Source organism: Odontesthes bonariensis, chromosome 23, assembly GCF_027942865.1.
Source record: "Odontesthes bonariensis isolate fOdoBon6 chromosome 23, fOdoBon6.hap1, whole genome shotgun sequence".
Lineage (NCBI taxonomy): Eukaryota > Metazoa > Chordata > Actinopteri > Atheriniformes > Atherinopsidae > Odontesthes > Odontesthes bonariensis.
This window is the reverse complement of record NC_134528.1, coordinates 27,251,528-27,272,731: the sequence shown is the minus strand read 5'-3', so window position 1 is coordinate 27,272,731 and position 21,204 is coordinate 27,251,528. Positions and strand designations below refer to the sequence as shown.

The 21,204-nt window shown below is 39.9% G+C and overlaps 1 protein-coding gene across 3 annotated transcripts in view; it reads right to left on the bottom strand.

Moving 5' to 3' along the window:
- Window positions 1–21,204, bottom strand: part of tmem94 (transmembrane protein 94) — a 67,172-nt gene that overhangs the window by 15,550 nt on the left and 30,418 nt on the right. Inside the window, exons 11-22 of one of the 3 annotated variants that reach the window (XM_075457023.1) lie at window positions 19,967–20,023; window positions 19,607–19,636; window positions 16,188–16,292; window positions 10,999–11,172; window positions 10,641–10,853; window positions 9,791–10,097; window positions 7,192–7,365; window positions 6,455–6,557; window positions 5,637–5,845; window positions 5,364–5,545; window positions 3,338–3,470; window positions 51–166 (exon numbers count right to left, since the gene is read on the bottom strand). In XM_075457023.1, the coding sequence (XP_075313138.1) occupies window positions 51–166; window positions 3,338–3,470; window positions 5,364–5,545; window positions 5,637–5,845; window positions 6,455–6,557; window positions 7,192–7,365; window positions 9,791–10,097; window positions 10,641–10,853; window positions 10,999–11,172; window positions 16,188–16,292; window positions 19,607–19,636; window positions 19,967–20,023 (1,803 nt within the window). The remainder of the gene's footprint in view (window positions 1–50; window positions 167–3,337; window positions 3,471–5,363; window positions 5,546–5,636; window positions 5,846–6,454; window positions 6,558–7,191; window positions 7,366–9,790; window positions 10,098–10,640; window positions 10,854–10,998; window positions 11,173–16,187; window positions 16,293–19,606; window positions 19,637–19,966; window positions 20,024–21,204) is intronic. The other 2 variants (XM_075457024.1, XM_075457025.1) reach the window with 2 other exon arrangements.

Genomic DNA, 21,204 nt, shown 5'->3' with positions numbered 1-21,204 from the left:
ACTTTTAATGAAGCAGTAATGAAGCACTGGTCCGAAATAGGGGCCCTTACTCTGTTGCAGTCCTCCAGAAAGCTGGGTATATCACTGTCTGTAGGTTGGAAACTGGCTAGGTCAGAGTGGGCTTCCTCGTCAGGCAGCAGTGGACCCTCAGCTTCATCACGAGACTCTTAATCACACAGCAGATGATAAAGGACATTAAACATTTTGCAGCAGGCTTTTACAAATTCACAGTTTCTTGATTGCGCATCTGAATGAAAAATGTAAAATATGACTCAAAATAAACACTAAAACAAGCCTCCCTTAACTTGGAACAAAATCACAGTTCATCCATGGATGCTTGCATGTAGCACAGGTAAGATATGTGGGATAGACTATTTCAGTGAGCTCACTTATTTCTAACTACACACACCTATGTTTGTTGAACGTTTTAAACTTTTAGTAGGGGCTAATTAATACACTGGGAAAGCAAAGAAAAAGACAGACATGCTCAAGGATCATTTTAGATTATTATGTACCAAACAAGTAAAATAACAGCTTCAGCTCTAGTATGAAAAGGAGAGATTCCTGTGACCAAAAGACAACAAAACTGTTGAACCAGCAGGTTTTGTAAAGCTGGGTCCCCTAGAATGCAGCTAAAGGCTGCATCAATTAAATTAAATTAAAAATGAATTGAATGAAATATACTTTGTTAGTTCCTAAAAGGAAATAATATTGTTGCAGATGCATAAAGTAATGCTTATTCTTAATTCAAATATTTTGTTTTTATGGCTATAGCTGTGGTCAGCACAGACCTCCTGTAACGTGCTTTGTTTCAGCAGAGCTGAAGAAGCCTTTGATTCAACATAGTTAAAAACAGCTCTGTTGTTTGATCCCCGTTGTGTATGGAGTGTGCAGTGCTGTCCATTATTCTGAACAACTTGTGCAACATTATGTTCTTTTACAAACAGCCCCAGGGGCTCTACAGCAGTCCCCAGCACAGAGCCACACTTGGCTCTGTTTATCCGTTTGTTTAGTGTCTGAGAGTCACTAGCTCTGATGTATCTATCCCAACGGATGGCTGTAAAGATATTTTCATTTTCTACAACAAGCTTTAAAAAGACATGCTAAATCTTGCTACAATCAGCAAATGATCAAAGCTTCCCTAAAGAAGAGCCTGCTCTGTTGCTTGTTGTTAATAGCCTCTGTGTTTCCACATTTCCAATCTAGTCTGTTGTCCAGATACCCAGGTATCTGTAGTCCTCCAACTCTCCACCCAGGATAAACATTTTTGGCTTTTACCCCAAGCCCCCCAAAATTTGTAAAATTCTCATTTGTCTTGCCCACAATGTTGACCAATCCAATACCATACCAGAGAAAAGTCAACCAGTTCCCTGCACTTAGCCTGCAGTCCATCACTGACACAGCCAAGTACTGCAAAGTCATCCAAGTATTTTTGTTCATGTCAAGACTCTGGAAGTCTGAGGTGTACAGAGTAAAGGGAAACGTGGACTCAAGCCCCCTCCCAGACTCACACCTTAATGTACAGTTTTTACTTCAAAGTGTGCCTTTAAGCCGTGAGTATGTAGAAAATTTTGTTATCTCGTGTAATGACAATAAAGACTCTTGATTCTTGATGCAAGGCATATCTATAACTCAAGTGCAGGGTGGCACTGTGAGGTGTGACAGGGAAGTTGTGGGTCAAGGCAGGTTATGAGGTCTGGGTTACTGAAAGCAGTGGACAAGTATGCCAAGCATCATCCTGAGCTGTACCTTTTAAGAAATATGTACAGATCAAGCAGAACCTTTTGATAATCCTCTTCAGTTCACTACCTCCAGTGATGTTTTCCATGCCTGGCCACACATCTCAAACGTACATGACCTTGTTTTTAAAAAAAAACTTTTTCCAACACATTTCTTTGCTCTTTCTAGATTATTATTCAGCCATTTCTGTAAACTATCTTCCCGTCTCCCACTCTAGTACTACACAGAATTTCACGTCGTCTTTACACAGTTATGAATTTGCCACCATTTCCATGTGGCTTACAGAGTGTATGCCAGTCTGTGGGCTCAAAGCACTTGTTTAGAGTTTCTTCAGCTTTGTGTGACCACATCCTCACATTTCTCACTACATGACGTCTCTTCAACCTATCTGGGATTAAGTGTTCTTATACCTGGTATTAGTTGGCTTTTAGAAAGCTAAATCAGCTGCTTGGACTTATAAACAACTCTTTTGGGAGTTAAAAAAAAAAAAAAAGAGGACAAATCATTCCAGCTGCACAGCTTTCAGACCAGCATGACAAAAGTTCTCAAAATCAGTGTTAGAAACAAATAAATAAAAATCCCACCTTTACACAAAATGCAACTACAGATATTGGCTTGAGAAGGAACACTGCTACATTGTGGTCAATGAACTGTTGAAGAGTGATTGTTAACCTTTGATGAATATAGACTTTAGTATAAAATTCAGTATAGCCTGCCTCTTTAAAATCTAGCTATATTTGTTCGCCACTCACTTGACCTATCCTGTGAAACTACTAATAAACCATCTACCATAAACATCTCAGGATAGAAATTCAGACTAGTTTGTAGTCTTGTAGTCTTAAAGCTCAGTCTCATCATGAGATGAGAAACTCATCCATGCATTCATCTCCAGTAGACTCGATTACTGTAATGCTCTTTTAACTGGACTTCCCAAAAAGAGCAATAAACATCTGCAGCTCATCTAGAACGCTGCTGCTAGAGTTTTAACCAGGACTAAGAGATCTGAACACATCACACCAGTTTTAAAATCTTTACACTGGCTTCCAGTCAGTCACAGAATAGATTTTAAAAGCCTACTGATGGTTTACAAATCCCAGAACGGTTTAGGCCCAAAATACATCTGTGATATGTTCAGAGAATATAAACCTAGCAGAGCTCTTAGATCCAAGGACTCAGGTCAGCTGGTCCAGTCCAGAGTCCAGACTAAACATGGAGAAGCAGCATTTAGCTGTTATGCTGCAAACAAATGGAACAAACTGCCAGTGGAGATTAAACTTTCACCAAATGGAGACATTTTTAAATCCAGGTTAAAAACATTTCTTTTCTCATGTGTCTATACATGGAATCTGCACGCTATCTTTTAACTTATCTTGACTGTTGCTTGTTCTTAAATTCATTTAAATGATTTTATTTGTTTCTCTTTATATTCTTTTATGTATTTTTAATGCTTCTTCCACTCCCTGCTGCAATGCTTTTATTTTATGTAAAACACTTTGAATTGTTTTGTACATGAAATGTGCTATACAAATACATTTGATTTGATTTGATTTGATCATTAACAAAGAGATTGAGTGTGTGAGTTGACAAACACAGGTACCTTGGTTGAGGTCTTCGTGCAGGGATCCATGACTTGGGCTGGATGGTGATCCATCACAGGGACTGTCTCCGTTTGGAGTCAGAGAAATGTGACAGTTCCACCCTGTCTCTAAACCCATCTTCTCTGCAAAGACCTGCATGGACAAACAACTACCTGCATCAGTTTGTGCTATCACATAAACCTTTTCCACATAAACATGTCAAGTAGAGAATAGCAGCATACTCTATATGTTGTATGTAGTTGTACAGTATATTAATGTTGGCACTGTCAATATAAACCTTTTCAGACACAAAATATGTAACACTGTTATCATAGGAGTCCTGACAAAACCACATTAGCTCATTCAGATATTGCTAACTTTTGCATTGATGCTCCTCACTCTTCATTTAAATATGGCAGCACAACATTTATTAGTCACATGAGATTGGGCGTCAAGTGAAGTATAATATTAAAATCCTTAAAGAGTCACAAGTTTCTCACAACAAAAAAACACAACTTTTCTACAGTCCAAAGCTTCTGTAATAGTTAGAGTTGTACTAGTGAGGGTTTAATTACACTAAAGGGTTATTAAAATTTTTCGCAAAAATATTTGACTTCACCTGATGACACGGTCTTACACGTTATGTTATAGTCATTGTTGTTTGTGAGATGAGAAGCCATATATCAACATAAAACTTGTGTTTCCATTAAAATGTGTTAAACAAAACGTGAAATGGAAGCAGTTGAAAATCTTGCTCTATGATTTGAAAGAAAATAGAAACTGCAGTTGCAACTTAGATTGCTTTTAAGCTGTCTTTTCTCATGGTTTGGTGCCGCAGGTGTTAAAGGGAAAATCAAAAATCATGCAACAGGGAATTTTGAACACTGCTGTATTCAGTTATGCGATCCAATCTCTGAACAGCTTTCAGAAACCATTATACAATGCTGCTGTTCAGTCTGTTAATGTGATATCAGCAGTTCAAACTTGTGCTGAGTTGAGGGAAATTTACAGGAAAGGTAAATTTACTTACGACTCTCTGTTTCCCTCTACTTCGCAGCTAGGCTACAGCACCTGACTGGAGCTGCATTTCGTCCTGTTAAGCCCTCACCAGTGCTACACCACGGAGAGCAAAAGATGCAGACAGTTGATTGTTGCAGTAGCTGTCTGGATAGCTGACGTCTGATAGCTGATAGTCTGTGGTGTGGGCTAAACAGTAGGTGTCTCAAATGCTACGTAAGTGTGAACATTCAAGCAATAGTTAAAGGGACACAAATACATTGTTGGAAAGATTTTTACAACTGATTCAGTTGCTAGCGTTTAAAGGGCGTTAATGGTTACTATATTAGCGAAAGGACTAACTAGTGGCGCTTAATACATCCTCACTTGTCCCGGTTAAGAGTGAGACAATTTTTACAAAGGACAGCAATGCAGTTCTTTTTGAAATCATATTACGAAATATACGTAGCTTTATGGCATTGATACATAAGATGTAGTTTATTTGAAGAATAATAGTATCTGTCTACCTAAGCTATGTGTATGGAGAGAGTTCTTGTAATAAATCTTCTTTCTTGTACATTGTAAATTAATTTGCAACATGATTCTAAATTGAGTCATATGGCTAGTTGGGAACACCGACTTTAGTATTAATTTGTATAAATATTATCAGCTGCATTTGAAAGTTAATGCTTCATGATGTGGTGTTAACACAGTAACGATGTTATTTCCTTTATGTGGTCTGTGCAGACCACACATACTCACATTTTTCTCTGCACAATTTTATACATAATGGTAAAATAAAGAGTTTGGAGCAGGAGACTGCTTTGTGGGTGTTCTCACCGGCACCGCCTGAATGACACACCTACTACCCAGAATACAGTACTACAGTCCTAATCTAGTTCTCAACAACATTGATGTAACCCCTAGGTTTAACCCCTCGTCGGACTGCAAAATGTTAGCACAGAGAAACTAATTAGGATGCCCAAATATTGTCCAGAGTGCAATATCTAAACTATTTTAGCCAAGAAGAAACGCACTGTTTTTGCTCACCTTGCTGCGGAGCTCATCTTCCATGGAAAAATAAACAAAGCGAATACAAGCAGTGACCAGGGCATCAATGAGACGGACTGTATCTAGCCTCGCCTGAAACTGAGACGACACCATGCCCATAAAGATCTGCCCACTCAGGGCCTGAATACAGTCCTCCCGCTCCACACCCTCACCAATTCCCTCTGTGGATGTGATGGGACAAGAATATAAAAAAAAAATTAGAAGTGGTGTTTTATTACCTCAACTTTCCATAATTCTGTCACTCGTGCCTACCGTCTGAGCTCCAGCTGTTTCTGTAGGAGTTGTGCTTGATGGGGGTCGTGGAAGGAAGCTCAACCCCAGTGAAAAGGCAGGGACCAGGGGCCAGTTCCACACACTTCCCATTCAGATGGCTGGACAGTGAGACTTGCATGGGTTTGTAGGCAAAGGCACAACAGTAACCTGACAGACAGGCCCGCTGGTAGAAGTCCAGAACCTTCTTTCTGTCAACAGGAAAAACAAAAAGGCTAAATTAAGTGATTAAAATGCAAAGACATACAGAGGAGGCAACCTTAATCCTCATACCAGATTTAAAACACAACTTAAAAAAAACCTGCTATATTTTCAATATAGAGAATGCAAAGTGGAATTGTTGAGCAGGGATAATTATGGTCTGGGATATGTCAATGATCAGCAACAACTTTGATTTTTAGGGTTTTTGTTTATTTTTTGCTATGTCTGATTTAAAAAAAAAACTCCTTAATTTCTGAAAAGGGACATTTTTCAGGAAAAAAATATTAATATATGATGTTTTCAGGTCGTTTTAAAAGGGGACAAAATGTCCCTTTTCAGAAATTAAGGAGTTTTTTTCTACACAATGAAAAATTGCATTGTATATGATGTGTTTGAAATTAAAAAAAATACTAAAAAATGCACAACTGGACCAAATATGATGAGTATCACTATTTCCAGAGTGAAATTAGAGAAGAAAGTACACCCCAAGTGGACAAAAATGTTTCCTATCAGGGATTAGGGTTAAAGTGTAGACTTCCAGTATGATGCTAAACATTAAAATTAAAGCCAAAGCAATTAACGTGACAGAGATACTAGACCTGTCAGAGCCTGAAAGTGGATAGATATCAGTTCCATCCCAGAAGTCAGTGCAGGCCTCCAGGATAAGATCAGCTGAACCATGTGACAGCATCTGGACATTATCTACAAGTGTATAGAACAGTAGCAAGCATTGAAACACAAACTAAAACTTTTTCCAGCTTACTTACGCATATTAAAAAAAGGCATTGGTCAATGTGAACAAAAGAAAAAAGGATGCCGTTTGAAAAAAAGAAGGAAAAAATTCTAATAGAACATGTGAAGCCAACTGATATGAAAATAGAAAGGGTATAGGAAGAAATTTCTTGGAAATTTCTTGGAGCACTAAAGAAGGATCTGTCCTGAATAATAAAAAATACACACACATATACATATATACAGTCATATACATATGCACACACACACACACACACACTGCTACACTATCGAACGAAGAGATACTCTGTCCCTGCTGCGGTGTAGGCTTGAACCTTCTCAGCTAGATCATTAGAAAGAGTGGCAATGGATATAGATTTTGAAGCAGAGAAATCATCAGCCATCTCCTCCACATGGACAACAACAGGCTGTATATGACAAGACTATGAAAAAGGATTACTATTCTCACAAGAGGCTGTGTTGGACCATGCAACTGTTAGCCTGAGGCAGTCAACATCATTACTCAAGGGAAGTCAGTGGAGATTGCAGAGGAGTAAAAATACCTTGACACAATATTTGAAAAAGAAAAAGCTGATGAACTCACTGGAGGAAGAATCTTTCACAAACAGTGAGATGAGATGGGGGATGGGAGGCTGGCGTTTGGTGAAGTGGTGAAGGCGGCGAGAGGTGAACTCGTTGGTCTTCTCCCCAGACGGCAGCTGATACAGAGCCAAATGGTTCTCCTGTTTAAACAGCTCCCTTGCACCAGGAGTAAACCCTTGTATATACAAACACACACACACACAAAAGTATATATATACATATATATACACACACACATATGCTCTACACATGCCAAGTCTCCAGTTGTGTAAAATAAAGAGGCGATGGATAAATGTAGCTGAAAATATTACTTTTCTACATGTTTAAACTTACTAAACAGCTAATGTTATACCTGTGAAGATTTGCACTGCAGTCTTTTATAAACTCAAGGAAAAACTTTATGTTTATTTCACCTGAGGCTACCAATGGTTGTCAGCAGGGAAGCTACACCAACTCAACTCTAAAGGTCCTTCTAATGTTTCAGTCTTTGTTCTAAACAATTAATCTCAGGCTAACAAACACGCAGAATTGTGTAAAACAATTATATGCAATAGCTCTCGACTCATTGTGTCTTTTCGCATTTTCTTGGGATTTTCAAAAGATTTTTTTTTTTCTGCATCAACACAGATTTTTAAAACATTTAGAGAGGAAGGAGGAAGCTTCTTAAAGGGGAACTGCGGTATTTTCAACATTAAGCCTCTTTTCTGAGTCGTCTGCAATGTTTTAGAACCCCCCTCACCACTTTTTTGATGTTTACTGCTGTCTCCGGTATTTGCCTAATTTTGATTCATCTCAACCTGCTTCAGAATGGCAAGTCATATGCATGTCTTAAAAGGTCCGTAAAAGCACCATAAACGTCCCTTTTCAAAATCATCAACTCACCGGAGTGGTTACTGGTGTGCACTGGTAATCCATATCAAATTTTGTGGCGAAAAGTTGCTTCTGTCGTGTAAACATCAAAAAAGCAGTGAGGGGGGTTCTAAAACATTGCAGACGACTCAGAAAAGAGGCTTAATGTTGAAAATACCGCAGTTCCCCTTTAAACCCTAATGAAGACACAGCAGAAATGTCAAGAGGGCAATATTTTTTTGTCACCGAGACATGGCTGCAGGAAAAACTAACAACTTACTACTCAGCTTTACGACTACATGGGGAGACGGACACTGCAGAGAGAGACAGATATTGATCTGTTGGCTGTGAGTTCCTGTTCATGTTGTTTACTGAGAGAGTAAGTAAACAACTTGTGTTACCTGACAAGGCTGTGAGTGTATTTATTTGCCAAGTGTTACCAAGCTATAAAAGAGACACCTGTTATGACAATCTGACGATTTCTTCGAAACCTATCTCTGTTACATGACAGCTTTCTAATTTTTTTGTGACTTTGTTTTCCAATTATTTTGTTATTTACCTATACCAATAGAATATATCTGATATGTCTCTCTATAATAATTCATAACGCAGCACTTTCCCTTCTAAAATAAATCAAGTATTTATGAGTTAAATTGAATGGAACTAAATTGAATTGATCAAAACAGCAGTTGAAATTGTTGATATGTTTGTCAGAAAGAGATCAGAAACTTCATCTACAGCTCAATTTGCTTTTAATTTGGCTCAATGTTGAATGAACTAATGATTGTGCTGCATCTAATTATTATACAATCAAATGTGGTACTGTAAAACCATGAACATTTGGACAGCGCTATTACTTATTCATTTGAAGTTGCAACCTGTTAAGATTCTTTTGAACTGCTGTGCATGCCTGTCCGTTAATGTGGCTGCATACTTGTGCCATACTGAATTGGATATATGTATATAAGTTATTGTCATGTCTGCTAAGTGTCCGTTTTCTTTTGCACTTTTCATCTTATGTCTTGTCTTTGTTTTATTTAGAAAGCTCTACTCCAGATTCATCTTCCGGCACGCCCTTCCCCCGTCTCATCACACCTGCTCCCTGATTGTTCTCCCCACCTGTCTCCCTTCTTCCCTCATTTCCTTTTGTATATTACCTTCTGTGTCTTACAGTCTCGTCGCCAGTTCATTGTACTTCACGGTCCTCGTCCCAGCATTTATAGTCAAAGTCATAGTCTGTTTGTGTACGACCTCGTCCGTTTTCTCGAGCCCGCCTTTTGCCTCTCCCTTCTCGGATACCTTTGCCTGTCTGACTGCCTGCCCGTGTACCCAACCCTGCCTGGAATAAACCTGCTTTCTTTGTCCGAGCCTTGCCTGTGTTGTGCATTTGTGTCCACCAGTTCTATGCTCTGGGGAGTTCATGGTTCACAGTTATTTGATCTGATGTAGTCAATTTGCTGTCTCAAAATGTTACAGAAAAGCAAAGGCACTTCACACATGACTCTAATCACATTGTGTAAAATGGGCTAATAATTAAAGGTGGAACTTTCATCTGGGCTAAGACTTCATTCGTATTTCATGCAGACATGAGAGTAAAATCAGGTTTTCTCTTCTGAAGGAAGCTTTGGAGTGGAAGTTAATGTCTGTTCATGTAAATCTGACTACTGCCCTTACATGACTGAATAGTTTAAACTTAGTGGAATTCAGGTCATGGTGGAACACAGTAGTTCTATAAAAATAATATAATTCACCTATCAGCCTGGAGAGCTCACAGAGTCCCCAGGGGACATTGATGGGCAGCACCGTGCCGTTGCTTGCCTGCAGAGCCAGGTTGGACAAGTGATCAGAGAAGAGGCATAGCTGCTGGGTGATGCTGGCATTACAGAGGTTAAGCATGATGTTGAGGCCCAGTGGCTTGAGGGAGGGCAGGTGGCACTGCCAGGAGAGATCATCGAACTGAATGCTGGCTGGATTCTGCTGGTCCTGGGACAGGCTCAGCATCTCTAAGTGGTAGTCACACACAAAGTCCTCAGCTTCTGGGCAACTCAGAGCAAAATCCTAGAGACAAAAGATTAACATTACAACACAGTCACATCACTATGAATTCAGACTCCATGACAATTAGTGTATTTTATTTATTTATAGGCAGTCACATGATGAATGAAAACAATGTAAATAGAAAAAAACTGCTTAGAAGAGCAAAGCCTTATCAACCAGCAGCATCTATGCATATATAACAGAACTGCACTCCTAAATTGCAGCTCTGGATTTGTCAAAATCAAACAAATGTTTTTTTTAATCCAACCATAAATCTTTGTGCACGTATTATGGGGGGTTAGATTTCATAAACTTAAAGCATGACACAATGATCACTGTACTGTGCACCATTGTTATGGTAAAATCAGATTTTTAAGTCTGACTTAGAGCCACAATAACGCTGTTAGAATTCAATCCTAATATAATTTTTAGAGGCTCAGGGATCATGGACAATTACGTTCAACTGGAACACAATTTTTACCACAGGCACTTATCTCATGACTTACCTTGCATCTAAAACAGCCCAACATACTGATAATCATATCAAGTGTTTTAGTTTCTAACCTGCGCCTGATCATTTTCTCCTCCTACAGTGTCATGGCTGAAGCTAACGTTTGATCCAGAGTGGTGTTTGGCGCGAGGATGTGCAGGTTGGCCAGGCCGCTGAAACCGGAGCGTTTCAGAAGTGTCATGGGACGTCTCACTGGGCTCGGGTGGCTCCCACAGCTGGGTCCTTGAGTCTTCCGGCAGAGAGAGCAGAGCCTCTGCTTCATGGGCCTGAGCAACAGACACAAAATGAATACTAAACTGAGCATTTTGAGGTGGTAAATAACCATCCAAATTTTCTACTGAAAAAAACTCTAATTGTGCCAAGTAAATACTTGCTAAGATATTACAGACTAAAATTACATTACCGACATACCTCAACCCTGTCATCATCAATTTCCATCCGGCAGAAGGAGTTGATGGACATGTCATCTTGGACATCATCTTGGCTGTTGTGAGGAGGTTCAACTCGTCCACTGAAGAACAGGACAGTTTCTGGACTGGGGTTAGGCCATGACAGAATACCCTGCTTGTCCACACAGCACAGCACCTACACACAAGAAGAACATTACAGCTTACATACATGCATGTACTCACTACAGTTCATATGGAAGAGGGGGGGTTGTCACTCAGCTGATCCTGCAAAGCTGGTTTAGTGTGTGTATGCATACACCGATGCCTCTATGATACTTCTGTTTTCTCTGTGTAATTTACCAAATGAGAGCAGAAGCGAATTAATGTGGACAATTTTATTTGCAAAAGTAAAGCTCAACCTCTGTCTGAAAAGGGCTTATGATACTTTAAGGTCTATGTGGTTAGACCAACATAAGATTTACTTTGAAAATTTAAAATATGGTCTTTGATTTGACCACTCAAAAGAAAATTTGTAACAGACAGCAGTATCAACTTGTCATTCTGAAAGTCTATACTTGCTAAAAGAAGTAGTTATCTTTTTATTCATTTAGGTACTAAATTTGTTCACTAGGTGTTGCTGTGATGTATTTTGGGTTCTAAACTATGTAGGTGGGTCCTTACCTGCCAGTAATGTTGCTTGAAAGAGGGTAAGCACACAAATTCTTCTCACCACTTCCCTTGCTACTGTACTGGCATGTAGTGCATTGTGTATTTTGGAAATCTGTAAGCTTGTGAAAATGTGGAACATCATGCGTTATGGGACTTTAGGATGAGCAATAAATGGTACAAACGAGACAAGCAAACTTGAACTTTATTTACTTAGACACAAGTAACAAGCAGGTAACAACAGCCTGTAAATAGGTGTCCATCAAGCATCACCTCAGGAGCTCTACGTTTAGGCTTGGCTGTTACATGTCAACCAAAGGTGCAGTAATGAATCACTGTGTACCATGTCTGAATAAGAGCTGATAGATCATAAAACTTGGGGAATTGAGAAGAGCAAGAAAATTGCATCTGTTGTTTGGAAGGCTATCCACCAGCATGGATGATGGATTGCCATCATGTACATCTGTGTAGACAATGCATCTATTCTTCAGAGCTGGCAAGAAGAATCATTCACCTGAGTAAAGGTATCCAACTCTTTATGTGTAGCGTTGCTAAATTCAATAATGGCCATTCATGTCCATACGCACACAGAAATATCCAATGCATTGATATTGAGAGTGATGGATAATTAGGGTTGGTACAATGATAATTCTGTGTCAACATATTCTGGAAATGAATGCTCCAATGCAAACTGATGTTGATCAAAGCCAAACTAGAGATATCTTCACAGTGATGCAAAAGCTGAACAAAACGACATCTGCACGTATTAAACAAAAATGCTCCTAATCATTGTACGTGATGAGAATTTCCAGTGTTTGATGGAGACCCTCATTTCCTTCATAAGAGCATTCAAACAAGTAGTCTAGTAAAGTATAGTGGAACTGACTGCTTGTAATATCTGGTGCAGTTCACTTTAAGGCAGCCAAGGGAGCATCTGTGTAGCTGTCTGCATATGACACTTGAGTTGATAAAGCAGCTCTTGCAAGAAAAATGTCAGTAAAAATATAGTTACTGTGGCAAAGAGAGAAAGGATGTCTTGGCATGAAATAAAAACACGATGCCATCACCTTACATGCTCATGCACACTTTCTACACATCTACTGCACTTTTATGGAGGAGCTGAGGTATTTCCAACAATTGGATGAGCCAGGTAATATGTGGGCATTACATCCAAACTGCCATTCAAGTTCAGAGAAAAACAGAGGACCACTGGACATGACATACTGAAAGAAACAGAACACAGATAAATCACTGAGATAAAATCCCATCCATTTGCACTCAGGGACTACAGGCCAGTTGCCCTGACATCCCATAACTTGAGTCATAGAGACACTATTATTGTCCGACTTCATTGGACAAATTACACCTTTCAGGACCCACTAAAGTTTTGTTATCGTGCTGGGGTTGGTGTTGAAGATGCCAAAATCTGCCAGCATCAACAAGCTCACTCTCATCTGGATAAAGCCGGCAGCACGGATCATGGTCTTTGATTTCTTCAGTGTTGCCAATACAACTCAGCCTACACCGTTATGTAAGAAGCTAGAAAATACAGGTGGATGCCTCCACAACCATCTAGAAACACTGGACCTCATGCAAGAACATTTTCGTATTCTTATTCTAAATTTTTTCCTATGAAGGTCTCGCAAGAACACGCCACGTCAGATTCACCAAATGCTCTTAACTTCGGAAAAGGTGTGTAAACGACTTCGGTAAACATGATGAATGCCAGTCGTGCGCATTTAAGTGCACGTGCACGAGGATAGTACATTTGCATACTCCACGCCCATAATAAAACCATATTAGGCTACGCTTCCTCGCTCCTGTGCCAGGAAGTGTTGAGTGTTGAGTCATGAGAATGGCATCAAGGCGCAAAAAGAACAACTTTAGGGGCTCTGAGACTGAAGTTCTGCTTTCAGAGATCCAAAAAGGAAAATCTGTCACTTTTAGCAGAGTCAGCAATGTAATTACGCGACCTGCTAAAGCGAAGAAATGGGAAGCAATTACGAGTGCTGTTAATTCCATGTAACCCGTAGTTCGTAATGTCACTGAAATAAAGAAGAAATGGTTTGATATGAAAATGGCTTAAAAAAAACGTCTCGCCATGGCCAGGCACTTGATGACTGCAACTAAAGCCATGCAATCAGTTGTTGCCTCATCATGATGGCACTTTGATGGGGCGGTCATGATGAGGCCACATCTCCTGTTATAATGAGCACATACGCACAAAAATACACATACAAGCAGACAGAAAAACACACACACTAACACACACACACACGAGAAAGCTGAGGAATATTGAATATATAAATACAGGTCCATGAGGGGGGTCTTCTGGCATGTTGTCTGCCTGGGACGGTTCAGGTAGTAGGAGACCCTCGTTCATGGCAATATTGTGCAAAACGCAGCCTTCTCTGGGCTATAGAGCAGTTTCCCCCCCGCTGTATCGAGACACATCCACCTGGCCTTCAGTACACCAATAGTGCGCTCCACAACAGCACGGGTGCTTTGATGCGTATATGTGTGTAGTCTATTGTTCCGATTATGTTTGGCAGTCCAGCCATGGCATGAAAGTCCCTCTTAATTTGTACATGTTGGACAGCGGTGTATGGGAATTTGATGTACCATGGGTGATAAACTGATGAGAGTTTTGATGACTAAGAGAGCACACGACTCCAATCTCCCTCTGAAAGGTTTCCGTGGCCAAATATCCAAGGGTGGTGAAGACCTGGATGTGTAGTGTAATCTGGAGTTGTGGCTCTAGCACGTTGCATATTTGCAGCAGCAAAGTCCTTGGCAATCTAAATCGCGATGTAAGCCATTAGTCTGTCTCCGCAAAGATATCTACACGGTCTCGGAGCACACATGCGCCAAGGCATCCAAAAGTAGCAAGTCAGCCGCTGGTTACGCTTCCCATTGACCTTGTTATATACAGAGTCAAATTAACCCTCAATTAGTTAAACAGAATAATGTCAGCATCATTATGGGGTATAATGTATATATTTATTTATGTTTGCTTCAAAGTGATTAAATATACAATCCATTAGTGAAACAAACTTGATTGGAATAACAGCGGACTATATTACAAAACTCCTACGACAGGTCTGGATCACTCGTAAATTCTGTTCGTACCTGAAAGAAAACGTAAAATACGAAAAGAATGGTGAATGCGCAAATTCTCTTAAATCACTCGTATGCACGATTTAAGAACAAACCTGTGCGTACAAACGGTTGTTGCATGAGGCCCAATGTTCTTACCCAAAGACCAAATACAACTACTCTTATTTAGAAAGATATTCACCAACACTTGGGCCATAGTGGTCTGAACCACATGCTACCCACACTGAGGAGGAAATACAGGATTACAGATGCAATACATCTGTGAAACAGATCATAACTGAATGATGTCTGTAGAAGATATGATTGTAGGATGATGGTACAGAAGATGGCATATTTGGCAAAGGAAAGTATTCACCCTGGCTGTGTGCCATTTACCAAAAGACCATTTTTGGTGCGATTAACACTGGAAGAGCCACACGATGGATCGTAAACTTAGGGAATCACATTACCTCCATTGCAGAGTCATACATTTATTTGAACATATAGCTTGACTATAGCTGAGGATGAAGAGCAGTCGTCTGCCACTTGGAAGGTCAGTGTTTACATCCTGGACTGCCCAGACCACATTTTGAAGTGTCCTTGGGCAAGACACAGCCCCAGTGGCTCCAGGTGTCCCAGATGAGTTCATGGGTGTGTGAATGTGTTTGATAGGGAATAAATATGGATTAGAATATAACACTGTATGGACTGAGAAGTGCTGTATGAGTGCATGTGTGAATATGCAAATGTCACTTGTAGTGTAAAAGCACTTTGAGTGGTAAACTAGACAAGCTCTATTTAAATACAGTCCATTTTCCATTTCGATGTTTGTGCTCTGCAGGTAAACCACAGCTGACATATACATCCAAATCAGCCTATACATCAGGGCAAAGACATTGGTGTCCCTCTATGTGGACTGAAGGAACTAGGACTGTTTAATTCTATTTTCTCAATAAAGAGACAGAGGGAGGGCATTCTTACAGACGTGATGCGAGTTAAAAAAAATCAAAACCATAAGTTGGGAATCTGAAAATAGCAAATAAAACCTGTTTTGCTATGGGGACACAAAGGATTCCTATTGAATAAACTATATGTCCAGCTTAAGATCTGCAAATCATCTGAAGTAGAAGAATGTTGCTGAGACGTTATGCTGAACAACACATCTCAACCAACTACTGAGTTGAATTTGGATGGCAGTAAAGTTGAAATTAGCACATTTTTCCAAAAACAAAAAAATTTTCAACATTTGAAATATTTTCTTTACACTATTATCAGCTGAACATAGGACTTCAATACATCCATTTTTATTTAAACTTTGCACCGTATCCCAACAGCACCGTATACAAGGTAAAAACTAAAATATTGATAATATTACCATACCAAATTTAAATGTTTTTCAGAAAACCTTTTGCTTTTTTTTCAAAAAAGATTGGGGTACATAGTACTCACAGTGACAGATCCCAGTGTATGTAGAAGGCTGGATGTATAGCTGAGTGTGTGAGATTCTCCTTTCAGGATTCCAATAAGGTCTCGCCAAACACAACGCCACATCTCCTGTTATAATGAGCACATACGCACAAAAATACACATACAAGCAGACAGAAAAACACACACACACACACACACGAGAAAGCTGAGGAATATTGAATATATAAATACAGGAGTCTTTAACAACACTGAAGTAATACAATATGGACATTGTGTGAGGCAAAAAACGAGGAAAAAAATCTATCAAAAACTTCTACCCAACTATAAACCACAGAGGATATCTTCCTAATTAACTAAGAGATCAGACTACATACAAAAAGGACAAAGATTCTACACTACTTGGCAAAGAGATGAAGTCTAGCGCAAGTTGCAACAAACGCATCCATGCAGACATTACGATTAATTTTAGATGGAATCCTTGATGGCAGAAAAATAAGCAATTATAACGATTTGTTCAGGATCATTTTAAAAAATAAGTATTATGTTCAAAATCTTGTTTCCACTCCATTAGGCAGCATCCAGCATGCAAAAACAAATAAGCACCTGTAATCATATTTCCAAGAGGATGTTCTTTGTTTCTAATGTATCCAAAATTATCAGTTATCTTGCACATTATGGTACACTGAATATCACCATTTAATTTTTGATGCCATAATGCCAGCAAGAAAAATAGAGGTGGTGAATATCCTTATTATTTTCCTAATATTCTAATATTCTGAATAAAAAAATCCTACTACCATCAACATGTCTGTAATGTTATTTGTAGATACTATATACACTATATTGCCAAAAGTATTCATTCACTCATCCAAATAATTAAATTCAGGTGTTCCAATCACTTCCATGGCCACAGGTGTATAAATTCAAGCACCTAGGCATGCAGACTGCTTCTACAAACATTGTGAAAGAATGGGTCACTCTGTGGAGCTCAGTGAATTCTAGCGTGGTATCGTGATAGGATGCCACCTGTGCAACAAGTCCAGTCGTGAAATTTTCTCACAACTACATATTCCACAGTCAAGTGGTATTATAACAAAGTGGAAGCGATTGGAAACAACAGCAACTCAGTCACAAAGTGGTAGGCCACGTAAATGACAGACGGATACTGAGGCGCAGAGTGTGCGGAGGTCGCCAACAACTGCAGAATCATATATATGTATACACATACATTATATTTCTATTCTGTTTTGGAGAACAATAAACATCCTCTTCACAGCATCCTGGCAGGACAGAGGAGCAGCTGCAGTGAGAGGCTCATCTCTCTGCGCTGCAGGACTGAGAGGTTCAGGAGGTCCTTTGTCCCCACAGCTATTAGGCTTTTTAACAGTGAGTGCTGACTTTGATGTTTGTCTCAAATTTATTTATTTATGTATTCGTTCATTATTATTGTTGTTGTTGTTCTAATATACAATCACTATAAATATTTTAAAAAATACATATATTTTGAGCTACTTCACTCATTTTGAATTTCCCCCACTGGGGGATGAATAAAGTATTCTATATATATATATATATATATATATATATATATACACACACACACACACACACACACACACACACACACACAATATATATATATATATATATATACACACACACACACTATGGCATTCCGTTCAGGGAATTAATCTTTGAATATATTGAATGAATCCTTGAATATATGAAGTGAAACTTGAATATATTGAATGAAACTTTGAAAATATGGAGTGAACCTTGAATATATGGAGTGATACTTTGAATATATGGAATGAAACTTTGAATATATTGAATGAAACTGAATATATTGAATGAAACTTGAATGACGTTAGACTTCGCTGCAGGGCCTGCGGCCATCTTGTGTAACAGTGTGTAAAAACGAATGACAATGTTTTGCCAATCATCAAATTCGTTCAATATTAAACTAAATATTCAGCCTGCACTGGTCTATGAAGGTGGGTGATTCTTATTGTATCGAAACAAGATATGAAGAGCTTCTCTTTCAGTTCCCAAAATCCATGTAGCCGTAGCAGCTTCTCCAGTGCCGGAGAAGTGCAGAGCGCAGTGCCCTTACGCACGGCCATTCACTGTGTTTTACCTTCATTAAATCAACTGAAAACTATATCCAGCTAACCATACAGACCTCTACACGCAGCAGTGTTCCTTTAATAGTTCTTTTTTTGTGAAGGAGAGTCCCTGTTACCAGGGCTCATCATAGCTGCACTGAGATATAGAATATGATCTATATTTTTATATGCATTATAAAAGCACTCATCTAGTTTTAAATAAAGCCTAGCTATTACTACATCTTGTGTCTTGGGTCCTTTCTTGTTTACAGGCAGAGATTGCACACAGGGGCTGTTTTGGGGCACTCCTGAGAGGTTGAAGGCATGCTGAGATTGGCCTGATAAACAGCTGCCTGGCCTGTTGTAGTAGGTCTACCACGATTAAAAAGGGAGCGAACTTCTTCGTCAGAAGAACAGTATTGGGAAGGGGTATCGGGAGGCCCATACACGCATTCGCCAGTGTGTTAATGAAGTCCTCATTGTTTAATATTTCTGCTACGAGATTCCGAGCGGACTGACTCATTGTCATTCACTTTTTGCTGCAGTATCCACACCTTACACAAGATGGACACAGGCACTACCGTGAAGTCTGAATGTATTGAATGAAACTTGACTGATGTCAGAGGTTCATTCCATATATTCAGTTTCATTCAATATATTCAGAGGTTCAGTCCATATATTCAAAGTTTCATTCAACGTATTCAAGGTTCACTTCACATATTCAAAGTTTCATTCAATATATTCAAAGATTAATTTCCTGAACGGCATGCCATAACATTTACATATATATATATATATATATATATATATATATATATATATATATACACTGTGTATATACATGTATTTATGTAGGTATATCGGTTGTTCAAACCATAATATCACTTGCTAAATATTATTCTGTGTAGTGGAAACTATTTACATGATATAGAGAGGACACAAGGAGAGGAAACATTACAGAATTACCAGCGCAGAGTCAGCTTTGCAGTCATGCAGTGCAACCAGACAAGCAAGGGTGAAAGGCCAGGCACAAACTGATGTAAAATTCCCTCTAAGGATGTTACACTTGCTATGGATTTATCTAGAGCAACGTACATACTGTATGTGATACTTTTCAAGAGACAGAGCAGAAATAATCAACTGATGACTGTTGATTTGCTCCATTGTCCCTTGAATACTACAGTTTAGTGACAATAGCGGTCAATAATTCAGTTTAGTCAGTAACCGTAAAAGGTGTCGGATGCAGAAATTATATTCATTGGATGGGAATCTTTAAGGGGCAGGACTGACACAGTTAAGATATTAAAGATGACTGAGGACCGAGGGTAAACTTACATTCAGAGGTGCTTGGTCAAGATGTTTTGACTGATAATCCAGTTGAACAGTGACCAAAATCAAAGATTCAAAGGAGAGAAAATAACAACGAGCAAGATGAATGTAAAAAACATATCATATCAAACAATAAAAGGGAGTGGACACATGGAAAAAAATCAGACGAAATTGGTTGTGATTTCGTTGGTACAGAAATCAAATCATTGAAGCGGAGGTTGAAGGATTGTGAGAGCTGTGAACAGGGATTCCACAGAGGTGCTGCAGACGGGCGAAGACAGTGAGTGAGTGAAGATAGACAAACTCAGATGGTGCTGGGAGTCAAGCTAGTGTGTGAGAGAAGAGCGAGACAGTGAGAGGTTATACCTGGGATGAAACCACTTCCGTGTAGCTGCTTAGAGTGTCCTCAGAGAACTTAGCAAGCTGGGGCAAGAGAAGAGTCTGGTTAAAACACAGAGCGAGGCCTCCAAAGGTTCTCGTCTCTCTTTCAGTGCGTTTTCACATGTATGTTAGATTTAAACTCATATGGGTCATTCAAGTAAAGATGCTTACAGCCAATTTTTTAAACTTATAAAACCTGTACGCAGTCAATATCCATCTATAACGTAATACTGTTTGTTGATTTGTACACGTACTCAAGTCCAAAGCAACTTTACTCAGGTCTCAAGACACATAACATTGCTCTAACTAGTGTACACACAATGATTTTCACATTTAATTTCATCCATCCATCCATCATCTTCCGCTTCCCCGGGGGTCGGGTCGCAGGGGCAGCAGCTTAAGCAGAGAAACCCAGACGTCCCTGTCCCCGGCCACTTCCTCCAGCTCTTCTGGGGGGACCCCGAGGCGTTCCCAGGCCAGCCGAGAAACATAGTCTCTCCAACGTGTCCTGGGCCTTCCCCGGGGCCTCCTCCCAGTGGGACGGGCCCGGAACACCTCACCGGGGAGGCGTCCAGGAGGCATCCTAACCAGATGCCCGAGCCACCTCATTTGACTCCTCTGGATGCGGAGGAGCAGCGGTTCTACTCCGAGCCCCTCCCGGATGACCGAGCTTCTCACCCTATCTCTAAGGGAGAGCCCAGACACCCTGCGGAGGAAACTCATTTCGGCCGCTTGTATTCGCGATCTCATTCTTTCGGTCACTACCCACAGCTCGTGATCATAGGTGAGGGTAGGAACATAGATTGACCGGTAAATCGAGAGCTTCGCCTTCTGGCTCAGCTCCTTCTTCACCACGACGGGCCGGTGCAGAGCCCGCATCACTGCAGACGCCGCACCGATCCGCCTGTCAATCTCCTGCTCCATTCGTCCCTCACTCGTGAACAAGACCCCGAGATACTTGAACTCCTCCACTTGGGGAAGGATCTCATTCCCGACCCGGAGAGGGCATTCCACCCTTTTCCGGCCTTATTTAATTTGAAGCCAGAATTGTGAGCATCTTGTGTGAGCAAATGTGAGGGACCAAATTGTCAAATTGACAGGTGGTTCGTTTGGGGTGGAGACATGGTCTTAAGGTGCTGCCTCCTGCTTTTCTTTTGGCTTTACTTGAGCTCATAAGGAAAGTGGGGGTGGGTCATACAATTAGGAAAATGGGGGTTGGTTTG